Genomic DNA, 20972 nt, shown 5'->3' with positions numbered 1-20972 from the left:
CCTAAAGTATGCTGCCACTGCTGCCATAATTCTCTGCATATGAAAAAAAAAGGGGCACACCATTCAAGGTGGTCAGTATGGAAAAATAACTATGGAAAATTCAAACCAGTAAAAAGCTTGACATACGTGAATGAAAACCTAATATGATGGACTTATCAGGGGTTCAATTCCAAAGAAATTTATATAAGAAGAAGAAGAAGGGGTTCAATTCCAAAGAAATCAAGAAGAAGAAGAAGAAAAAGAAGAAGAAGAAGAAAATATTCACAAGTTGTGACCTAGATGATCGTGTAGAAAAAAAGTTTGAAAAGAATAGTAGAAAATGTCGCAGACATAATGCAGAAAAAAGTTTGAAAAGACATAATGAGGAAACTTACTTTATGAAAAAAAAAAATAGCAACACTTATTTCATGCCTTGAACATTTTTTCCCCATGTTTTAAGTAACATTTTCATTTTTCTCACAAAATATTTACATTTTCATTTGAAGTTCTTTTCATGGCCAAAGGGAACTGCAAAAGCTGTTCTTATATCTAAAGCGTGCGTGCGCAAGCACACAAAAAACAGTAGCGTCATGGCATAATGATAATAAACATGTATCTCAAGCAAAGAGATGTTCCATGACAATTCAGAACATGCCGAAAATAGATAACTTCCATCACAAACTGAAATCAGTTTTTCTTCCAAAAAAAAAGTTAAGGGACCAAGCTGTGCACAAAGTGTAAGCAGGAGAAAAGAGGTTAATAGGTTGAACTTGTACACTAAAAGGATTAAAAAGAAAGATGAGACAGATGTCCAGAATAAGGTAATGGGAAGTATATGTGTGCCCCTTTTAGAAATAACTTGTCGGAGGGAAAGTAGGACATGCAAGCTAAACCAAGTAGGACATGAAACAATTGGTGGAGTGTACCACGATGTTGGTAACAGAAGCACTAAAAGAGTGTGAAGATGAGCATTATTATGTACTAGTGTCTTGCACATGCACTGCACGTTGAGTCCCATGGTGAAGTGATTGGAAAGAAGAAAAAGAGGAAGAGAGTCCATCGGTTTCGAAAAAAATAATATAAAATGGATTTGGAGTAACTCTAGGAAGAGAGCCCAACTTCGACTCTCTAAGAGGGGAAAGTTCAGAAATAACATAAAAGTGGTACCAAAGCTTGGGGTGGAGTCCAACCCTGAGAATTTGCATTATTTATAGAGAAATACAGAAACATGGCAAATGCTAAGATTCAATGGCACTAATGAGAAAAGGCTGTTGTCCTTAGGATATCAAAGAACAAGCACCAAAGAAGACATGAAAAATATAGAAGGCTAAACCAAAAGGCCTGTGTAGTTAGGCACATGCTATATGACATCCACAGAAAACAGTCCGCACTAAAAATAATATAAGAAAAATGACTAGTTATTAGCTGCAACCTGTGATTGGAGAAGTAGAAAAATAAGTCACATTGAGAGCATTAGGAGTAACAATATACAGTTTCAATTAAGGATGCAATAATGAAAATACAGCAGATTTGTCAGGAGTTGGTCAACTAGAACTTCAGAAGAGAGACGTGTAACAAGAGCACACATTCAGAGGCCACACATGTACCATTGTTCAATTGCGGAAAAAAGGAAAGGGCTTCCGAAAAGAGGCAAAAGGACGGGGTAATTGGAATACCGATAGATTGCATATGAAACTATGATGGATTGCACTTAACATCGCGCACTATGAAGAGAGCCAGGGTGGCTGAGGAATAGTAATGAGAATTTCCATTTGGAAACCATGCCGAGCTCACACCTCACCATCATTCTAATTCTCCAATAAAAATCTTCTATTGCAATTATATGTTATTAAGACTGTCCTTTGTGTAACCAATGCCATAAATTTTTATTTTGTTATCAACTTTTAAATCCAGATAAGATATTTGCTTAAAATGCAACCACCCTTTGGTCAAAGAAAAACAACAACATAGGAATTTCATCATTCTCTACATTTAGTTTTTATTTTATGAAAAGTAGCTTTCTGAAAGGTTTGGAGACCCTAACTTCCATGTGCTCACCAGTCAAACAAGTCAAGGTGTAACTGAATTAGAAAACGCTGCAAAAGTTGTGTTGAATTGAAGTTATATTATATGGGAGATTATAGTGGAACAGCAGTCAATGATATTTTTTTCGGGGTAGGTAGCTGAAAAAATCAAGAGTACAATGTCAAATTGATTGCATAAATTGAAAGAGATGGTGGTAAAATGTCAAGGTTCGTAGAGCAATGTTGAAGAAAGATGTAGGTTAAAATTGATAATGACAAAATAGTAGACTTGCAAAGACATAGAAAGCTAAGCTAAAGGCCCTGTGATGCTATATAGCTGTACTATAAAAATAGTTCAAACTAAACAGAAGATAAATAGAATATTTTGTATCAGCTAAGATAATAATAATAGAACTGCAGTTCACATTGGGAGCACTAAGGTATATTAGTACTGAATATATATGGTATAATTGCAGCAAAATGGAATAGAAGTTTTAGAATTTAGATATACATAAATGAAAACTCTATAAGAGGGTGATATTGTAGGAAATGCCATGCTGAACATCCATCCCTTCTTCATAAACATAAAAGTATTCCCTTGTCTAAACACAAGATTGCAGTGCCCATTTTAAGATATTATCTAGGTAACTGACTTCAATGAGATTCTTAATCTATGAAAGTAATCAGTCACACATACAACGGGGCTTCATAGGTAATATAGTGGACATATGATATTTTTCTCTTTGATTTCATCTCTTAATATTCTAGTATATTACTAGGTCCATAGAAAACAGATATTACATTCATTCACTTTCCCACAATTAGCTGAATTGTTTGATATAGATCATATACAAGCAGTACAATTGTATATTCTGCCACTAATAACAAAAAATTCACCTTCTATTATTGACCATTAGAAAACTCACTACACATATGTCAATCAAGAGCTCACACTAGAAAGTCTGGAATATACTTCAGAAAGTCTTAAAAGTACTATGAGTAAGATAGAAGCTTGGAGAGAGAGAAAGAGAAGAAGGAAGTGTAAAAGGTTTTAAAAAACATACATTAACAGAAGATGTGACCTTGCAAGGAAAGTATGGCAGCAAATTAGTTGAAAAGCATATCCCAAACTGAGGGGATAAGGACTCTTGGTAGGAAAAAATACAGGTGTAGAAGTGGAAAAGTAATGAAGTAGAAACATTATAAAATGTTAGCAATCGTTGGTTTACCAATAGGTATGAAGAGCTTGTTCTCATGTTTTATGAGAAGGATAAACAATAGGGTGGTCATAGTCAGATAAAAAGAACTAAGGAGATAACTCTTTATCAATTGATGCAAAGTTCACGTAAGAATAAACATGGTGACAATGACTTTCTTCACAGATATCTACGAGAGAAGTTTGGAAAGGATCAACATTACATAGAGAAAAAGGCAACCGAACCTGACTAAACAACTAATTGTGGTTGTCTTCCTTTAAAACATAAATTGTAGGTTATTGAGCAGTGTCTATAGCAACAGGCAATTGAATGCAGACAATCTTGATAGGTTTTGAGGATTCTAAATCTTTCTGCTAAACATCAAGGATTGAAATTTCCAAAAGCGAAAACAACTCCGACATTCAGTCTTTCATGTTACAAACCCCGACTGAATAAAATATCTCAAGTCTAAGCTAAAAGACTGAATAAAAGTTTTACAATTTACGCACTTCTTTTAAATGCCAAAATTCCAGATATACTAGGCAAGCAATAAATTTGAATTTACACATTTAACCCTTGCAGCTGAATAATGATCAAAAGAACAGAAATATTTCTTGGAGGCAAACATCATACTTCTGGATATAAAATAATATAAGGGTTATAAAATTTCACTTTTTCTCACTTAGAGCATAAGAACTGAGATAGGTAAACAATCAAAATGTGGAGTAAAACAAGTATGGAGTAAAATAAACAACCATTCCTGCAAGAAATAGCATGACACTCATTCTTCGAAGCATGTTAACAGATAGAGTGTCACCTGCATTTTTAAAATCTCCAAACAAGATGACATAATAATACAAATTACATTATATTGCAAATATTTAGGATAATGCTGTCCTTTTGAAGTAAAGTAAAGAAAAAATACTTACAATGGAGAGAAGGGAGATTGACCACTATTTACATAGTACACAAACAAGTATGAGTCATAATGCTGGCCCTGAATGTAGTAAAACTTTGGCAATCTTCTTACAAGCTTAAATAGCATCTTCTTATAGAAATTGATGGCTGGCTGGTTATAAGCCAATAACATGCAAATATACTGCTCGGCAGTTAGGAATGCTTGAAGCATATTTAATTACCTCCCGAACCAGTGAAGTAGCTGCAAATGCCACAATGATAAGAAGACGTTCAATTAAATAAAGCATAAAGGTAATGCATGAACTTATAATCATCAGAGAAGGTAACAACCTATGCCAAGATTTCTATAACGCTCTACTACACCAAGTGTCAATACATAAACTAGTATTTGATCTTTTCTCGAAGCACCGTACCTGAGCAAATCATCAATCTGCATGAACAATGGAATTGAAACTATTAGCTATACTTGAAGTTTTGAAGTGATGGCATTTCAAAAAAATTAAAAGTCTAAAAACACCTCGCTTTCTTTTGCTGGATAATACGCATAGTGACAAATCCAATTAAGCTCATCGTTTTGACCATCAGGCCTGCTAATGTCAACAGCAGCCCAGGATATAATGCCATGGCCATTAACCACATTGAAAAAGAATTCTCTCTCATACCTGCAAGTATAAATTTCTTCCATGATTCATCATGAAAAGTCTAAACAGCAGTATCTCCACAAGGCTTCACAAAAATCATATTTGAAGCACATGCATATCAAAGTTACAATGCACACCTTATAGGAAATAAAGCAGCATGGATCTGCTCAAGAACTTCAAGATCAGAAGGCCGTATGGGCCTATAAACAATAGTTGGACGATGTCCAGCTCTTGCGTCTAGCATGAGAAGTTTCGCTAATGATCGTCCTCAGCACAAGATAATTGAAGAATATGCATGTACACTTCTGGGTCCATTTATGCCACATCTGATTCATCAGGCATGCTGTCATCACTCATCTTTTTTTATCAATTTGTGCTCTGGTGCCCTGTGATAATCAGAGAATACTATAATGTCCAATCCCAAATTCCCTAATAGAAGCAATGTGCTTGTTAATGCTAGATACCTTTGTAGAAAATGTTACACTAAATGCAATATTAGAAAATAGAAAATTTACTGACTAAAAGGAAACATATTTATGGAAACAAAAGCACACCACCAAATGTAACCAGAGTAATCTCCAATTTATTCAAATAAACTTTATTTAAATCATAATTTATCATTGGCCAAATGGTTTTTTTTTGAAATAGTTCCGATCAGGCTAATCATTCACAAGTTATTCAAAATTTACTAAATACATCAATTATTAACAAGCTTCTCAGAGAATATAATCACTTAAAGTCATGGAATATTGATTGACCAAAACATTTGATGTTCATTAGCTACAAGTGTTTCGTTGCATCATTCTCATGCTATCAAAAAGGCATGCTCAAATTTATACTTAAGAGCGGTAATGAGAACCAATAAACTGATATATGTATTTGATCCTTCTTTTTTCGGAATTTGTACACAACAATTAGGATCCATCAGATTACTCAACGAAATTTCAAAGGAAAATAAATTGAAGAATTTATCATACCTGGGATTCGAGTATATGATAATAAAAATTGAAGAAAGAGGGTCCTACCCCAACACAAACACCCAAAGGAGGAAAAAAAACTTTATTATTCTAGTTCACCCCCTCTGGCTCCAATTACAACCACCCAACCCAACTGAAACCCAAATTTCAACTCCCTTCTAGCATGACCTCCGCTATCCCTCTTCTGCAACTTGCCCACTCAAGTTTCCTCAAAAAGCACTCTTGCCTACCTTACCCCTATCTACCTTGCAAGTCTTGCCTCATTTCGTACCGCCTCTTTGACCATCCTACTCCACCTCTACAATCCGCTCTTTTCTCTGAAACATGGACTTGAAAGTAAAATTGATGTAGATTTCTAGATACATCTCCATCCCATTGCCACCACCCACCCCCGAATTTACAATCTAGTTGTGTGTGTCTGCTTTGTTTTAAAGAAGTCTTCTGAATAAATCAAGATATGATCAATCAAAATTAGAAAATTTTGATAACTATATCTAAAGTCTATATCCATAGACAACCCTACATGATAGGTCCCACCTAATTGATCTTCATTGTTTCCTTATTTTATTTATTACGCATTCTTCTCACAGTTCTGCTTAATTTTTTGCATTTTTCCTGAATCCAGAATATTTTCCCATACACCAAAATCGAAATTGTGCTATGCACGTTCAGTCGACAGGAAACATGTTAGAAGATACATTCATGTACCATCTTTGTATAGCTACAACCTTATAATTTGAAACTTGTTTCTCAAACCTAATTAGGTCAGTTGAAATTAGGACTGCACATATTGCCGAACAAATGGTTTTTTCTCAATCAAAGAAAACTTTGTAAGTAATTTGGAACATTTTTTCTGGTTCCTTTTCTAGCTAATTGAGCTGGGTAGCTCGAAACCAGAACTATAGTGAAACTCAGATTCATTGAATTTCCACATAAAAATGTGGCTCCCTCATGAGTGAACTCACACAATAAAAGAATCTAATGCACAGATAAAAAGTTAGAGTAAAGTTATAGACGAGCATTTATATGGTTCCACCACACTCATTAAGAAGAAAAGAATAATCAAGCTCTTTAAGACAAAGAGCTATTTAAACATGACTAAACAATACTGAAACCCAAGAAAACCAACGGAAACACTGAAGCAAAATCGGAGGCTGTCTCTTCATTGCTGTTAAATCTTTTCGAGAGAAAAATGAGAAAAAAACAAAAAACAAGAATCATCGAATTATACATACCAAGTAACAGAAAAGAAACATTAGGATATCAAAATTCAATCTTTGTGGCAGTAAGCGCTAATGAAGAGAACCCTGACCCAAACGCATCCATTAATCACCAAAATCCTGCTACCCCAGAACCATAAGCAACGGAAAACTATATCTAATAAGAGTCTTGATACCGCTTCAATATATATCTACAAACGATGAATTGATAAAACCCATTAATTCCAATCCAAGAATAGCTCGAAACACATCCCGAAAATCCTATATTTTAGGACGGAAAAGATCAAGAAAAAAAAAAAGGAATTCACCTGAATCACGCCTATAGCTGTTGGAGAAGACCCATCAACCACAGATAAAACCAATTAATTTCAATCCGAGAATTGCTCGAAACTTACCCCCAAAACCCTACATTTTAGGCCGAAAAAGATCAACAAAAAAGGAATTCGACTGAATCACGTCTAAGGTAGATGGAACGGGAGCTGGTACCTCGATACATGGAAGAAGCACTCAGGTAGCAGCCCGACGAGAGATGGTTCCCCGGGTGGGTCGAGGGATCGGATCGGATTCTTTTCACCTCTCTCTCTCTCTCTCTCTCTCTCTCCTAGAGGCAGCATTAGCGCAGTCATAGAGGAATCCCGATGTTGGGATACTCCGCCGGAACACCTTACGTGTTGTGAGAATCTTTATCTCCCACACTTTGTGCTCCCTGTTTCCAACGTCCAGGTTCAGCTGATCAAACGAACGGACGGTAGAGAGTTGAGGAATTAGACCATCATGGCTTTGAAACATTCTAATCATAATTGATCCACGTTTTTTCTGTTTTTTTTTTTAATCGTTTGTTTGTTGAATGGGTGTTTTACAAAATTCGTGAGTAAATGCATCCACCGGCATCAGCCATAAATCATAACTTTCTCCAAAATTACTAGAATAACGAAGATAGAATCTCGTAGATCGGCCACATAAGATGTCACCTAACCAGCTAGTATTACTTTTTTTTTTTTTTTGGCACAATTTGAAATAGTTTTCTCTTTTTGTTCATTTGTATATAAACTACATAAAAATGAAAGAGTAAAATTATGAGCTGCTAGCATGCAGTACCAAAAAGATAGGAAGGAGAAAAGAAAAGATAAAAAAGACAGGGGTGATATAGCTCGTCACAAGCACAAAAATAATATTAGATAATTTAAGCATTCAAGAATGTAACACTAATATTGGATAATTTAAGCATGGATTGTTCTAATCCACACTCAGGTCAGATAAATTTAATATATACATTTCTAACTTTAATTGGTGTATTTGAGAAACATTAGTGTCTTTATTTTTTATGCGGAGATGTGTAGAGAAGAGGGTGGAGATAGGCGGAGCATGTTTTACCAATATTAGTATGTGTGAGAAAGAGTGATCTACAGTCTACTTAATTTCCATATGTTTGTTATCATAAATAGATATTATGATGACATAGATTGTTTCGAGCTATCTCTTGTTGCCCAAGGATTTAGAAACCGGCGTGCCCCAACTGCAAAAAAAATATGCCAAGCAATTCTTAAGCCATCTTTCTTTTGGAAAAGAAGCCTCCAACTGCATGTCATATTAGGTATTGCACTTCCATCACACTATGCCATATCATCCTATATGTTACTTGAGGACAATGTCCCTCCTAACTGATTTTCTTGTTTTTTTCATAAATTTGAAGAAAAGACTAATTAATGCCACATCAATTCATTGATCCATTTCCACCTGTGCCTACAACATCACCCTCTATGTCCCCAAGGTTTACTTGACAATGCAATGGCAATATCACCCTCTATGGTCTCAAAGTTTCCTTGACAAATTCAATGGCAAAGCTCATGATCCCATTGTCTTTTGTTGCTCGTTGAGTTGTCAATGTTGTACAATTGATAAGGGGTTTAATAGTTAGATCCACTTTTTTTCGAATTACGCATTCTTGGACTATCAAAAATGAAATTTTATCTTCAAGTGTGTTTCACCGTCAAGTTGAACTCCTAGCAAAGATAATTGCAGTCCACCATTTTTTTTTCTTTGTACAATAGCAACTCACACCTAATAAATATGAATGCGGCTAACGAAATCAAAAGAATAAAATACTGCATAAGAACTCCGGCACTAACCCGACGGTGTGGATGCGGCCGGTCTCCAGTGAATCCATCCTTCGGACCCGAACAGGAGGGTGGTTCCGATATAATTATCAAAGTCCCGGGGCATTTGACTTCCAAGTTTACCCCAAACCTGTCGCCGTCGTCACGCGCTAAGCGGCACCCTCTTGTACCCTCTTCTCGGTTGTTTAAATCGCTTTTTCTTAGCGCCGGTTCCCTCGAGAAACCCTCGAAGGCTCTAATCGCTTCGCCTCTCCTCCTCGCCCGCTCCGCTGTCTCTGTCTTCGTTCTCTGTGAGATTAATTCGTTTTCTAAAACACTAATTTTTGATCGTTCGTTCGAAGATCGGATGGGTGCGGTCTGATTGCCCTGAGGTTTGCGGAATCGGAGTGGGCAGGAGGGATGGACGGCAACGGCGGTGGCAGCGGTGGCGGAGGAGGAGGGGTGGCAATGGCGGCTAGCGCGAAGCTCAACCTGAATGGGAACGCGCCGCCGCCGTTTCTGAGCAAGACGTACGAAATGGTGGACGATCCCGCGACGGACGCAATCGTGTCGTGGGGACCGGCGAATAACAGCTTTGTGGTGTGGAACACGCCAGAGTTTGCCCGGGATCTCCTCCCCAAGTACTTTAAGCACAGCAACTTCTCCAGCTTCGTCCGCCAGCTTAACACATATGTACGCCTTTCATCCATCTCTCCCCCATCTTTCCGATTTCTTTATTTTGGTTGCAATCGGCTTCAGCGTCATTGGATTCTTCAATTGGTATACGTGAGTTCCTGTTTCTAGCGTCCATATTCCATAATTTTATTTTGTCTTCGAGGTAAATACTGGGAATTTTTTCCATTACTTTATAAAAAGATTGTAAATTTTGTATGATACTAGAATTCGGTTGTTGAATTTCTTGAAGGGGATCATGACGTGATAATAAGTATGCATCGAAGGCGGTTCCTAGACGAATATGACAAGGTGGATGTAGTTATTGGTGAAGTATGAACGGTGTCAATGGTGAGATCATTTTAGATATGGATATGAAAAATAATTATAGATTGGAGAAAAAACGCAGCATAAAAAGGGGAAGAGGTTGTGAGCTACAAAATCTGTTTTAATTAACTTTGGAAACCTCACTACTTGTGAGAAAAAAGATTGCTACAAAGGATACTTCTTTTTCTCTGCTAGTCAAAAGAATTGGAATGTTGAATATTACAATTTGGTACCAAATTTATTTTCTTTGTTTCTTTGACTTTCTTCTGAATTTCTGTTTGCAATAAATATGTTTGAACTGAAACTTTGGAGTTGAAGCTGAAACTATGGAAGGCTAAAGTTATTAGTGTAACTGCATTTGAAACTGAAATTGAGTTTTTGAACCTTGGTCTATATAAAATTGTACATTGGAATTTGGTGGCTCCACTCCGGCCTATATTGCATAGCCATTAATGTTGTCATCATTTCCTTCTTTATTTTGTTCTTTGGGGGAGGTGTGCATAACCATTAATTTTGTCATCTAATTTGAGTGCATTAATTTCCTGAAAATTTCCTACCTATGGAATGAGAAATGCCTTGAACCCTGCAAAATGAGAAGAACTATAAGTTTGTATTTTTGAACAATAGACATATGAATACAGGAATAGCTAGGATGATATTTCTTCAGAAGTTGGCATTTTGGGAATGACTGTGGGAGAAAAAAATTAAAATGTACAAAAAAAATTAGAAATTAAAAGGTAAATTTTTTATAGACTTGTATAAACATGGAAAAACAAGCATGTAATTCGGACTCTCTTCTTGGTTTGAAAGGCTTGTTAGGTTTTTTATTTTAAGTGGGTGCAGATAGATTTCTCATGTGGACGGTGGTGAGTGGTGACTTTCTCCAATTTATTGTGGTGTCATTGCCTAGCAGATTAAAGAGTCCAGCTAAATTAGTTTTAGTGTATATGTGTTGGTTAAACATTTTGTAGTGCATGATTTATCTGGAAGCTAGTATATTGGAGAATTTGAAAAAGACAACTTGCTGGATTTTTCTTAGATTTATTGAGCAACCTCTTTTGCTAATTGCCCTTCTTAACCAACTTCATGGCTATTGCTGTTTAGGCCCCTTCTTCATTTTCCTCCTGCTCCTCCATTGAATTTTTCTTAGAGCTACTTCTTTTTCTGATTGCCCTTCTTAACCAACCTAATGATTATCCCTGTTTGTGCCCCTTTTTTGTTTTCCTGTCCAGTTCATTTCTTCATTATTTTTAATCCTTATGTTTCTTTCCCCTTCTAATGTTTGTAAGTGCCTTGTTTTGCTTGAAATCTCCTATGCAGGCACTGCTTATACCTCAAGTCTGTATATATAATAGAAGGAAGAGGAAACAAATTGTCCAAAGCTACTCAGAGTTGTTTTTGTAGTCCTAAGAACCACAATGTGCATACAATCGAATGAAAGGACAAACACTATGTCAACAACAAGAACAGAAGCTATCCACTTAACCATCGCTTCTAAAGATATTTTAGCACTTTAAATTCTATCCCAACTTTAAATGCAACAGACGATCCTTTCTTTTTGCATCATAATCATGTATCCTTTTGCAGGATAATCATGACGAGGTCCTTTTTTGTGATTTTTTTGTATAGTGCTACTTAATGCTATGAACCATCTTATGCGTGCAATTGTAGGATGGATGAGCAGAAGTGCTAAAATTTGGGTAGTATTTGTAAGATTAACACGGGTAAGGATTCCTTCTGGATTAATGGTGCTACAATTTGGATATTGTTTTGTAAGACTGACAGGGTAAGGATTCCTCCTGGGTTAGCGGACTAACAGAATTCCTAACCAAGCACTTTGGTTGTAAACACAATTAATAACTAGGATAGATATGCCTATCTATCACTAGGATGCAACATGATCGAATAATGAATACTTTACCATCATTCATCCTGTTAGACCTTTAATCCACACTATACTGTCAAGGTCCTTAATTTAAAATATCTAGCTTCCTCTGTTTTCCCTTCATCGATATTCATATGAAAATTCTTTCACTGAATATAGTACCATCAGCTTTAGAGAATAATGAGTTTTTAGATTGCGCCAAGTATGTGATCCTAAGGTCCAACATTTCAAACAACCATTGATATGTAAATTGATTAGAAAAGCGACACCTTAGGTAAAAATATGTTTGAAAGGCTTTTTGTGGTGGCTTCTCGTGCAGAAAAGAAGGAATGCAGATGGGGCCTCAGATTTGGAAGCCCTCTAGTCTTTATGAGTTGTATCAGGAAATTGTGCTTCATACCTTTCTTTCTTTTTCTTTTTTCAACAGGTCAATTATTAGCAGCTACTGGTCCACCACTTGAGACAATTTTTTGGATTAGTCATCATAATTTGGTCAATATTTTGTGCACCGGCTACTCTCCGTGGAGGTTTGCTTGTTCTTTGAAATGAATCATCCTGCATGAAATAGATTGTGAGACATTCCAAACTCTTAATCTTGAGTTCAGATGTTGGTTATTGTTACAACTTAATATGGATTCCTCATCCCATCAATTTGGATCAGCTTCAAGATTTCTCCAGGGTAGCATGTTTTCTAAGGAAACACTCTTGAAATCAATTTAATTAGGCTTCATTCTCAAACAACTTGCCGTCAACTTAGTCAACTGTTCCATCGTTTTCTTCTTGGCTTCTTCCTGGGTTTAGCAATGTCAGCAGTTGGTCCCTTACGTTACTGATTATTTGATACTCAGCTTCCAGTCAAGTGTTCCACTGCTGTTTCTCTCCCCCTGCTCCGCTTTTTTTTTAATAAGTCTGTCTATGGCAAAGCTGCTTGTTTTGGAAAACATTCATACTGAATTTGGTTAGTTGTTTTCATTAGTACTGAATTTGGTTAGTTGTTTTCATTAGGTGATCCTTCGTGTTGTCTGAGCAGGGTTTCAGGAAAGTTGATCCTGATCGATGGGAATTTGCTAATGAGGGATTTTTGAGAGGTCGAAAAGATCTGCTGAAAACCATTAATAGGAGAAAACCCTCTCATATGCATGGTCAAACACAGCAGCCTCAACCACAGAATGCTTCAGTTGCAGCTTGTGTCGAGGTGGGGAAGTTTGGGTTGGAGGAAGAAATTGAAAGGCTGAAGAGGGACAAGAATGTACTCATGCAGGAACTGGTCAGGCTGAGGCAGCAGCAGCAGTCCACAAGTCATCAGTTACAGACCTTGGGCAAACGCCTTAAAGGAATGGAACGGCGCCAGCAACAAATGATGTCATTCTTGGCGAAGGCCATGCAAAGCCCAGGCTTTTTAGCGCAGTTGGTGCAGCAGACTGACAATAACAGACTCATAGCTAGGGGGAACAAAAAACGGAGGATGCCCAAGCAAGAAGGCAGTTTGAGTGGTGATAGTGCATCCCCTGATGGCCAGATAATCAAGTATCAGCCCCTAACAAATGAAGCAGCCAAAACAATGCTAAGGCAGATTTTAAAAGCAGGCTCCTCTCAGCCTAGGCTAGAATCTTTCAGCAACTCTGATAATCTTTCACTAGAGAATTTTCCTTCATCATCTGGAGCATTTGACTGTAGTTCTTCAAGTCAGAATTCTGGAGTGACCCTTGCAGAGGTCCCTCCTAATTCAGGGGTTCCTTATGTACCATCAAGCTCTGGTTTTTCAGCAGTTGGCTTATCTTCAGCTGTATCTGAGATTCAGTCTTCTGCAGGTGTAACCGATATGGTTTCAAACGATGAATTGCCAGGTATGGATGTTTTATCTGCAGTTCCGGAGGCCATTGCTGCAACAGATGAGAGTATTCCCGAGTTAGAAGGGGTCATGCCTGATGACAGTGTTGCCATTCTGAGTGAGAACTTTGCCATGCCTGACCCCGAGACTGTGTATATTGACCCCATTACAGCAGGAATGGATGGGGCAGCAGTTCCGATTGAGACAGAACAGGTATCTGCTGATGCCAACATTGATATATTGGATGATGATCCGGAGCTTTCAGGCATCATTGACTCATTTTGGGAAGAATTTTTTTCTAGTCCTGTAACAGAAGAGACAGAGGAGGCTGAGTTGAGCATACTGGAAGCAATGGAGGACCGGCCGAGACCAGAGAATGGGTGGGACAACTCACAGAATATGGAGCATCTTACAGAACAGATGGTGCTCCTTTCTCCTGACCCGAAATGATGATATCATGCCTATGCAGTGCCTTTGGACTCACAAGGTAGCATGGAATGTGCTGCGTGAATGCCCTCTCTGGTGTAAACCTGTGGCAACGGTTGAATTTTGGCTACTGAAACTCTTGGCTTGTACTTTGGACTTTCAAGATAAATAACGGATCATATACAAGCATCCAGTGACTCATTTTTGGATTCAAATGACCCTCATGCGGTGGCCTCTTGTCCTTAATCAGCAAACTGTTGGCTATATTAATGTCTAGCGAAGTTGCATCCATTAATACGCACTTTATACCCCATTTTGTTGATCAGTTTCTCGTGCTATGATTTACGCAAGTAGATATGGCTGGTAAGACAAGATGAGGAGATATATTTATTCGTATACTTGATCAGATAGCTGGGATGGATGGTAAAGGTGTTTGTTGGTTGACATTGGAAAGAGTGTATTCTCATGGGGAAAAGTTTTTTCCCCCTTTTTTTTTTCTTATTTTTCTTGGTATCCTTCTAAAGGTGCATGCTTGTGGTCTCGTTGAAGATGACAGTGAACCATGACGGAAGCATCCCGCTATGCTTAGCGAAGTAGAATGCGTAAAGTCGATCTCAAATGGGTGAGATAAAGCTGGGTGGTTATGATTATGGTTATGTTGTTTTATTGTATTGGGCACTAATAGTTTGTCAATTGAACTTTTAAGCTTGGTACCATTTATAGCGGATTTTGAGATTCGAAAACGGACTTTTTTGCTCCTACCATTCTTTGCTCCGGAACATCTGAATGATGACGAGGGATGATGGGACTTTTCAAGTCAAACATGTTTTTAGAGAAATCTGCTTATGTGGCTAACCATTTAGTGAGCACCTTATGGATAGGGGAGAGAAAGCTTTTATTTTCTAATTTTATTAGATATATTTGTTCACGTATTGTATAATGAATCCCTAAAAAAAAAAAAAAATACCGACTACTTAACAAAATATTGTCGTGCATTGCACCCATCCCCTGCGAACCTGGTGCCGTAGATGCATCTCTTTTGTTTTGGTAATTTGGTCACCACGTCTATACTGAACCAACTAGTTGAATTGATTTGGTCAGACAGATCGGTTTCCAAATACGGATGTGAGAGCTTAATCCCCGAGTGCTCGGATGCGTTCCGAATACGGGAAAAAATCGGTGCTGCCCAAACGATCCGACCCGAAAGCGAGCGGGCCGGATCCGGGTCAGATTTCCTGACCCGGGTCCTGTTCGAGTTGCGCATGGAGACTTCGAAGCAAGTCCTAGGATGGGCATCCGGGAGTCGAATCAAATCATCATGATTTATGTGCACAGCCTCCTTGATCGGACGGTGCGTGCTGGTCATCGTAGTTGACGCCATCATCATTCGCTCCACCGGCCAGTAAAAACGACTGACGCAAGGAGCCTCGTAAATATTTCCAGTTGTCTCCCACCACCGTCTTGCTGCCCTGCGCTTACTCACATGTTTGGTGGTGAGAGCTCGAGCTCCCCTCACTAATTTCCTCAACTTTACCCATTCTTTTTCATTAACGTGGTTGTTTTATCTGGATGCTTCTTTGTCTCTGCTTGGTGAGATTGTCAAGAAAGAAGAGGAGACGGGGAAAAAAATCTGTTCTTTTTTCCCCAATTTATCCCTGTTTTTAGCTGGTTTGTTTATATTTGCATGGTTCGAGAGAATGCATTAAACGGCGAAGTATAATACTTGACAGCTGAGTTCTTGATTTGTTTACATTGTTCTTTTTTTAATGGCGCATGGTGTGGTTGAAGCAGAGGCACGGGTTTTTGTGGGATTCCACCTTAGTTATGGGAGCGCATGAGATTATGATTGCTATTATTCAATGTTTTGGGCGGAGATAATTAGGAGAGGACAGAGGAAGATAATGGTTTTAAATGTTTGATTTTAGAAAATACTGTGAATGAAGCTTTTGAAAGAAATGCTGTGACTAAAGAAGAGGGCTTCTGATTGTATGACCCTTCTTTTGATGTGTAATTTTTTATTACAAAAACAAAAGGAGCGTAAATTCATTTCATTTTCTAAGTTGTCTCCTGAAGTGCTAAATAAGAATTTTAGTAATCTTCTAGGCGTACTTTTCATGGGGGAGAGTTTGGCGAGCATGCATGTCTTTGCGTCTTGTGCATGTGGTGTTGTTATTATTGGTGTCCGGGCGGCAACTTTCGTAGTATCAATTGATTTCTGTGAACTCTAATGTGGCAAGTATTTGTGGGAAATTCTTTCATATATTCAGAGAAGTCTCCTAAATGGAAATACCAAGCTGTTGTGAGATAAATTGGGGGACTGATACACCACATTATGCAATAAAGAATAATACTGCATCCATTTTATGAGTTTCATCAGAGATACATATGGAAAGTTTTTTTTTTTTTTCGTTGTTTCATATTACTTATTGACTGTTTATGCACCACTTCGTTCTCTTTTTTCCCCGACTCATATTAGTTGTAAGCTTTCATGCTCAAGAGCCCTTTCCTCATAGTCTGTACCTAAGATGTTGGAGCATATTTCATAGAACTTATCTGTAGATATACATTTTAGCTTTTTCTATGAGAATGCATTATGCTTTCATCAATACAACCTTATCCGAATTTGATCTTCTAAATGCTTTCATCAGATGGATCATTCGATAAGTGGTTCCAACAGTCAGCAAAAACATTGCAGGTTTCCTCTGGAAGAGCAAAGTCTCTCTCAGGAATCATGCAACCATGCAAGTATGTGCATCCTTACCTTCTCAGTACTCAAACGAACTTTCTGACCTGTCAACTCTGTAAATAACAGTGCCCTTTTTGATATATATGACTATTTAGTAAAGTTTTTTAATGCAAGCTGGGCCTAGCTAAAGCTTGACTTTTTTTTTCTCTTTGATTTTTCGATTTTTTGAACCTTTCGATTTATATATTGATTGAGGATATACTTACAAAGTTGGTCTAACTTATTGATAGTTACTAACCCTAGATTCTTCCCCCTGATAAACGAATCAATCCTTTTTGCTCGAGCTCCATCATGTACTATTTAGTTACAACCTATTTAGCCAAGCTGGAGCCAGCTCTGTTAATTTCAAGCTGAACTCAAGCTGTTTGCAAACATCTTTGAGTTGCAAACCGAAACTGAAAAATAGCTGCGGAGGAGCAGCTTGCTTATTTGGCTATCCTACCTGAGTTGCCAATCTTATATCTTGTGTTGACTCGTTCTCAAAGATGACCATGCAGATCAATATCCAGTAGCTAACAATGGTAAGAATGGGGAAAGTAGTGTCGGATCTCATGCCCCTCAACTAATACAAACAGAGCCTATCACACCTGCAGTGCAAGATGAAGCTGTTCCACTTTCAGGAAGTCCATATTTCACATGCATTGTTTCAAAATCTCAAACTCAATCCCCATTTCAACTGGTAATTTTATCTATTTTACAGCCATAATTTGTGATGAGACCAAATCTTTTTCTGCTCTGCTTCTCATGTTCATGTTTTTATTTATTTAAGATGCAATTCTCGTAAAAATGGTTAGGAAATATGGTAACATTTTGGTATTCTTGAAGCCTAAATTGCTGTATGAGATGCTTACATGAATTATCTTACATCTATTTCTAGTTTGATCTGAATGACTGGAAAGAACTACTAATTGCAATGATTATAGTAATATTATAGTTTAAACTTGTGCTTTTTTCATTCACGAGAGTGAGCATATATAGTAAAGACGTGAGAAAACAGAAGGCTATGCAGATTTTGTTGCTTATAGTTTTGATCGACGTGGTGTTGATATTTGTCGTGTTAGGTTGCAAGTAATGCTTTCTGTATAAGCACATACCCATGCATGAATATATGTATGTCTATGTATATATGTATATGTCTGTCTGCTTGTATGCAAATATGTACATATTTACATATTTGCATATATTTTCATCAACAAAAAAAAAAACTTGCATCGATCTCTATATGCATACATACATATGTATGTATGTAAATATGCATATACTAATATCTCTATATACATCCATATATGCATATATTCGTATATATACATGGATACATACTAGTATGTAGGTGCATGCAATGTATGTTTTTTGTAAAAAAAGAGAGGAAAAGATAAAATAAAATATGAAAATAAAAGGGTATAAAAATATTAAGTAAAAAATATGAAAAATATGTAGATAATAAAGTAAAATTAAAATCTAAATATAGTCTATAATAATGAGTGGTTTGGCTGAATAGTTAACATAGACAGATAGAAAGTCTGAGAGAGATGAAAAGTGCATTCCAACACTACCCATAGTGATAATAATCGTATGATAAAGTTTTCCATGTGAACTAATTGATTTCCCATTGTAGCCGAAACTTGATGGACCCAGAGATTAAATTACACTCTTTAATATAGTGTATATATCTGTGAGTGCGTGCATAGAGAGGGAACTCTGTCTCGGATACCTAGAAATAAAAAATCATGCAAATCAGATGTCTTTTAAGCAAGCACTCTAAGTGGATATACTCATATACAAGATGGCTAGTACCAATAGTGCTATTGCAATATAATGGACGTAAGTTTTGGATCCGCACCATTAATTATAACTACACATCTTAAATCATGTAAGAACCAAAATTCAATTGGTTTGCGTGCTTCTAAACCATGGATCACTTCAAAACACTGCATCAAGCCAATAAAACTGTATTTTTTTTGAATCAATTGATGAACTAAAAGATTTCTTGATATCACATGTTTTTTGATTGTTAGATATTTTCAGATTTTTTTAGACCATAATCAATAGTATGGTTCCTTAGACTAAAGTGCTTATCACTGGTTTCGGTATGTATGTATATATGTATTGAGATCTTTTAGTTCATCATGTTGTTTGCTGTATTTTCTGAACTTTTTTTGAAAAATTTTCTGAGAATGAATTTCACAGATAATTCATCAACAATGAATGTTGCAAAGTTGGAACGAACTATGAGGACCCCTTTTAATTGTGTTTCCATTCTTATCATCATGTTGCTTGCTGTATTTTCTGAATTTCTTTTGCAAAAAATTCTGAGAATTTCACAGATAATTCATTAACAATGAATGTTGCAAAGGTCGAAAGAACTATCAGGGTCCCTTTTGATTGTGTTTCCATTCTTGACTTGTTCCCCTTTTGTATTTTGTTTCTATTTGAACTTTTTTGAATTGTAAAAAGCTTCTAGCACTTGAACCTTCTAAAATTTTGTCACTGGCTTTAAAAGGCAACAACAAGAAGAAGAAAGAAACAATGTCAACAGAAGTACATTTGGACACTAATTTTCTGTTTTTGGAAAAATGAGAAGCACACTCAAATGCGCCCTGAATGGTTGCTGCATTTTTGTTTCTGTTTCTGTTAATTGTTGCTTTTCATTGCTATCATTTTTTTCCTTGTTGCTCTGACCTGTTTTCTGCTCTTGCTGCGCCTTCCATCTTCATCTATCATCAAGTTTATTTACTAAGCCCTTTCAATTTATTCTGACTTCTCAGTTTCTGGCTAAATTTTCTCATATATTCGTTGTTCCAAAACTTAACAATTTCTTAGGCCCTAAGTCCTGAACTTGTTGCTGTATATAAAAATAAAAAAAAATGTTTATGGGGTAAGGTTTTGTTGGTATGGTTTGACAATTATGCAGGCATTTTCTAAGCACCTGTTTCCTTCAGTTTTGATGTACTTCAGTTTGACGTTGTCCTTTGTTATGTAGGCCGTTCCAAGGAGGTTCTGTTCGTTACTTCCATCCGAATCTGTTTCTGTGTTCCTCTCTTGCGAGAGGAGGACTTGGGAGATGAGATATTGTGGGAGTAGTTCCTTGAAGCGATTTGACCGAGGGTGGAAGAAGTTTGCCATCGACAACAATCTAAAGATTGGAGATGGTTGCGTCTTTGAACTCACAGACCATAAGAATATGAAGTTCCAAGTGCGGATCCTCCGCGGGGAAATCCCATCTCCAGTAGTTGATAGTGCAGGAGGCCAGAGTTATGATACTCCCATTATGATTGATTAAAGTTGTTTCAGTCTGCATGTCTTGGGATTATTTCCCTGCAATGAAAAGCTCCACCGAGACGGTCATCTTCATCTCATGTAATCTGTCTAGAAGGAAACCTTTGAGTTAAACTAATCGGCACATATTTATGGTTCAACCATTCATTTAAAAGATGCAGGCAAATATTTCCACCCTCTTGAGACAAATTTTAGGTGCAAAATTAGAGTTCGAAGATCATTTTTATAGGTAATTTATCATTTATTCATCTTGTATGCGAACTCATCGATTGCCAGTCACCACAAGCCGGACCACAGGCCACCAAAATTAAATATGGCTAATTTTTGTATGTTCTAATAGTAAAAATCAGCCCTAGAAGTGGAGAGATTCTATCTTTTTCTTCACAAAAACTCAATGTTAATAAATTTCGAGGGTTTTATCCGGAGAAGCCTAATGCATTTATACTAGGTTCTGGGGAAGAATGTGTGTCACTTTCTGATATTTGTGTTGTTTTGTTAGTAGGCTGGAATTCCATGCAATCATTATTTTGTTCATCCAACACTGTACAAACTGTAGCAGAATGGTACGCATATGTTTTTTTTTTTAATTAAAACACTTGTATTCTGAAACCATTTAATGAATCATTTAGGATTTTAAGTGGGACCTTCAAAACTTTCAGAACTGATACGTGGCACTAGTTGATTGGATGGGCGATGTTGCTAACGGACTTCTAATCCTGCGACACCCACGTTGTCGTGTGGGTAACAAAGATAACGAC

General features: G+C 37.0%; 3 protein-coding genes across 3 annotated transcripts; 2 read left to right on the top strand and 1 right to left on the bottom strand.

The window, feature by feature from the left end:
• Positions 1–4122: 4122 nt before the first annotated feature.
• Positions 4123–7583, bottom strand: LOC120110795 (histone acetyltransferase MCC1-like). Its single transcript, XM_039126396.1, is given in 7 exon segments — positions 4123–4280; positions 4282–4358; positions 4448–4547; positions 4635–4779; positions 4896–5187; positions 7264–7360; positions 7442–7583. Coding segments are annotated over 5 exon segments (585 nt in total). The 5' UTR covers positions 5003–5187; positions 7264–7360; positions 7442–7583; the 3' UTR covers positions 4123–4124.
• A 1711-nt stretch (positions 7584–9294) lies between these two features.
• LOC103696761 (heat stress transcription factor A-1-like) lies at positions 9295–14953 on the top strand. Its single transcript, XM_008778474.4, has 2 exons — positions 9295–9744; positions 12966–14953. The coding sequence occupies exons 1-2, from the start codon at positions 9472–9474 to the stop codon at positions 14214–14216; spliced, it is 1524 nt and encodes a 507-aa protein (XP_008776696.1). The 5' UTR covers positions 9295–9471; the 3' UTR covers positions 14217–14953.
• On the top strand, positions 14549–20371 carry LOC103696763 (B3 domain-containing protein Os04g0386900-like). The gene is made up of 3 exons (XM_039126962.1): positions 14549–14555; positions 17424–17617; positions 19919–20371. The coding sequence occupies exons 1-3, from the start codon at positions 14549–14551 to the stop codon at positions 20216–20218; spliced, it is 501 nt and encodes a 166-aa protein (XP_038982890.1). The 3' UTR covers positions 20219–20371.
• The last annotated feature ends 601 nt before the right edge of the window (positions 20372–20972 follow it).

This window comes from Phoenix dactylifera, chromosome 5, assembly GCF_009389715.1.
Source record: "Phoenix dactylifera cultivar Barhee BC4 chromosome 5, palm_55x_up_171113_PBpolish2nd_filt_p, whole genome shotgun sequence".
NCBI lineage: Eukaryota > Viridiplantae > Streptophyta > Magnoliopsida > Arecales > Arecaceae > Phoenix > Phoenix dactylifera.
The sequence above is the reverse complement of the archived record's forward strand: the minus strand, read 5'-3'. Positions and strand labels throughout refer to the sequence as shown.

Bases quoted from the DNA above. Each gene is read 5' to 3' on its own strand.
- LOC103696761 (XM_008778474.4), top strand. From the start codon at position 9,472: ATGGACGGCAACGGCGGTGGCAGCGGTGGCGGAGGAGGAGGGGTGGCA. The intron at 9,745-12,965 runs GTACGCCTTTCA...TTGTCTGAGCAG, and splicing joins TCCGCCAGCTTAACACATAT to GGTTTCAGGAAAGTTGATCC.
- LOC103696763 (XM_039126962.1), top strand. The intron at 17,618-19,918 runs GTAATTTTATCT...TTTGTTATGTAG, and splicing joins CTCAATCCCCATTTCAACTG to GCCGTTCCAAGGAGGTTCTG.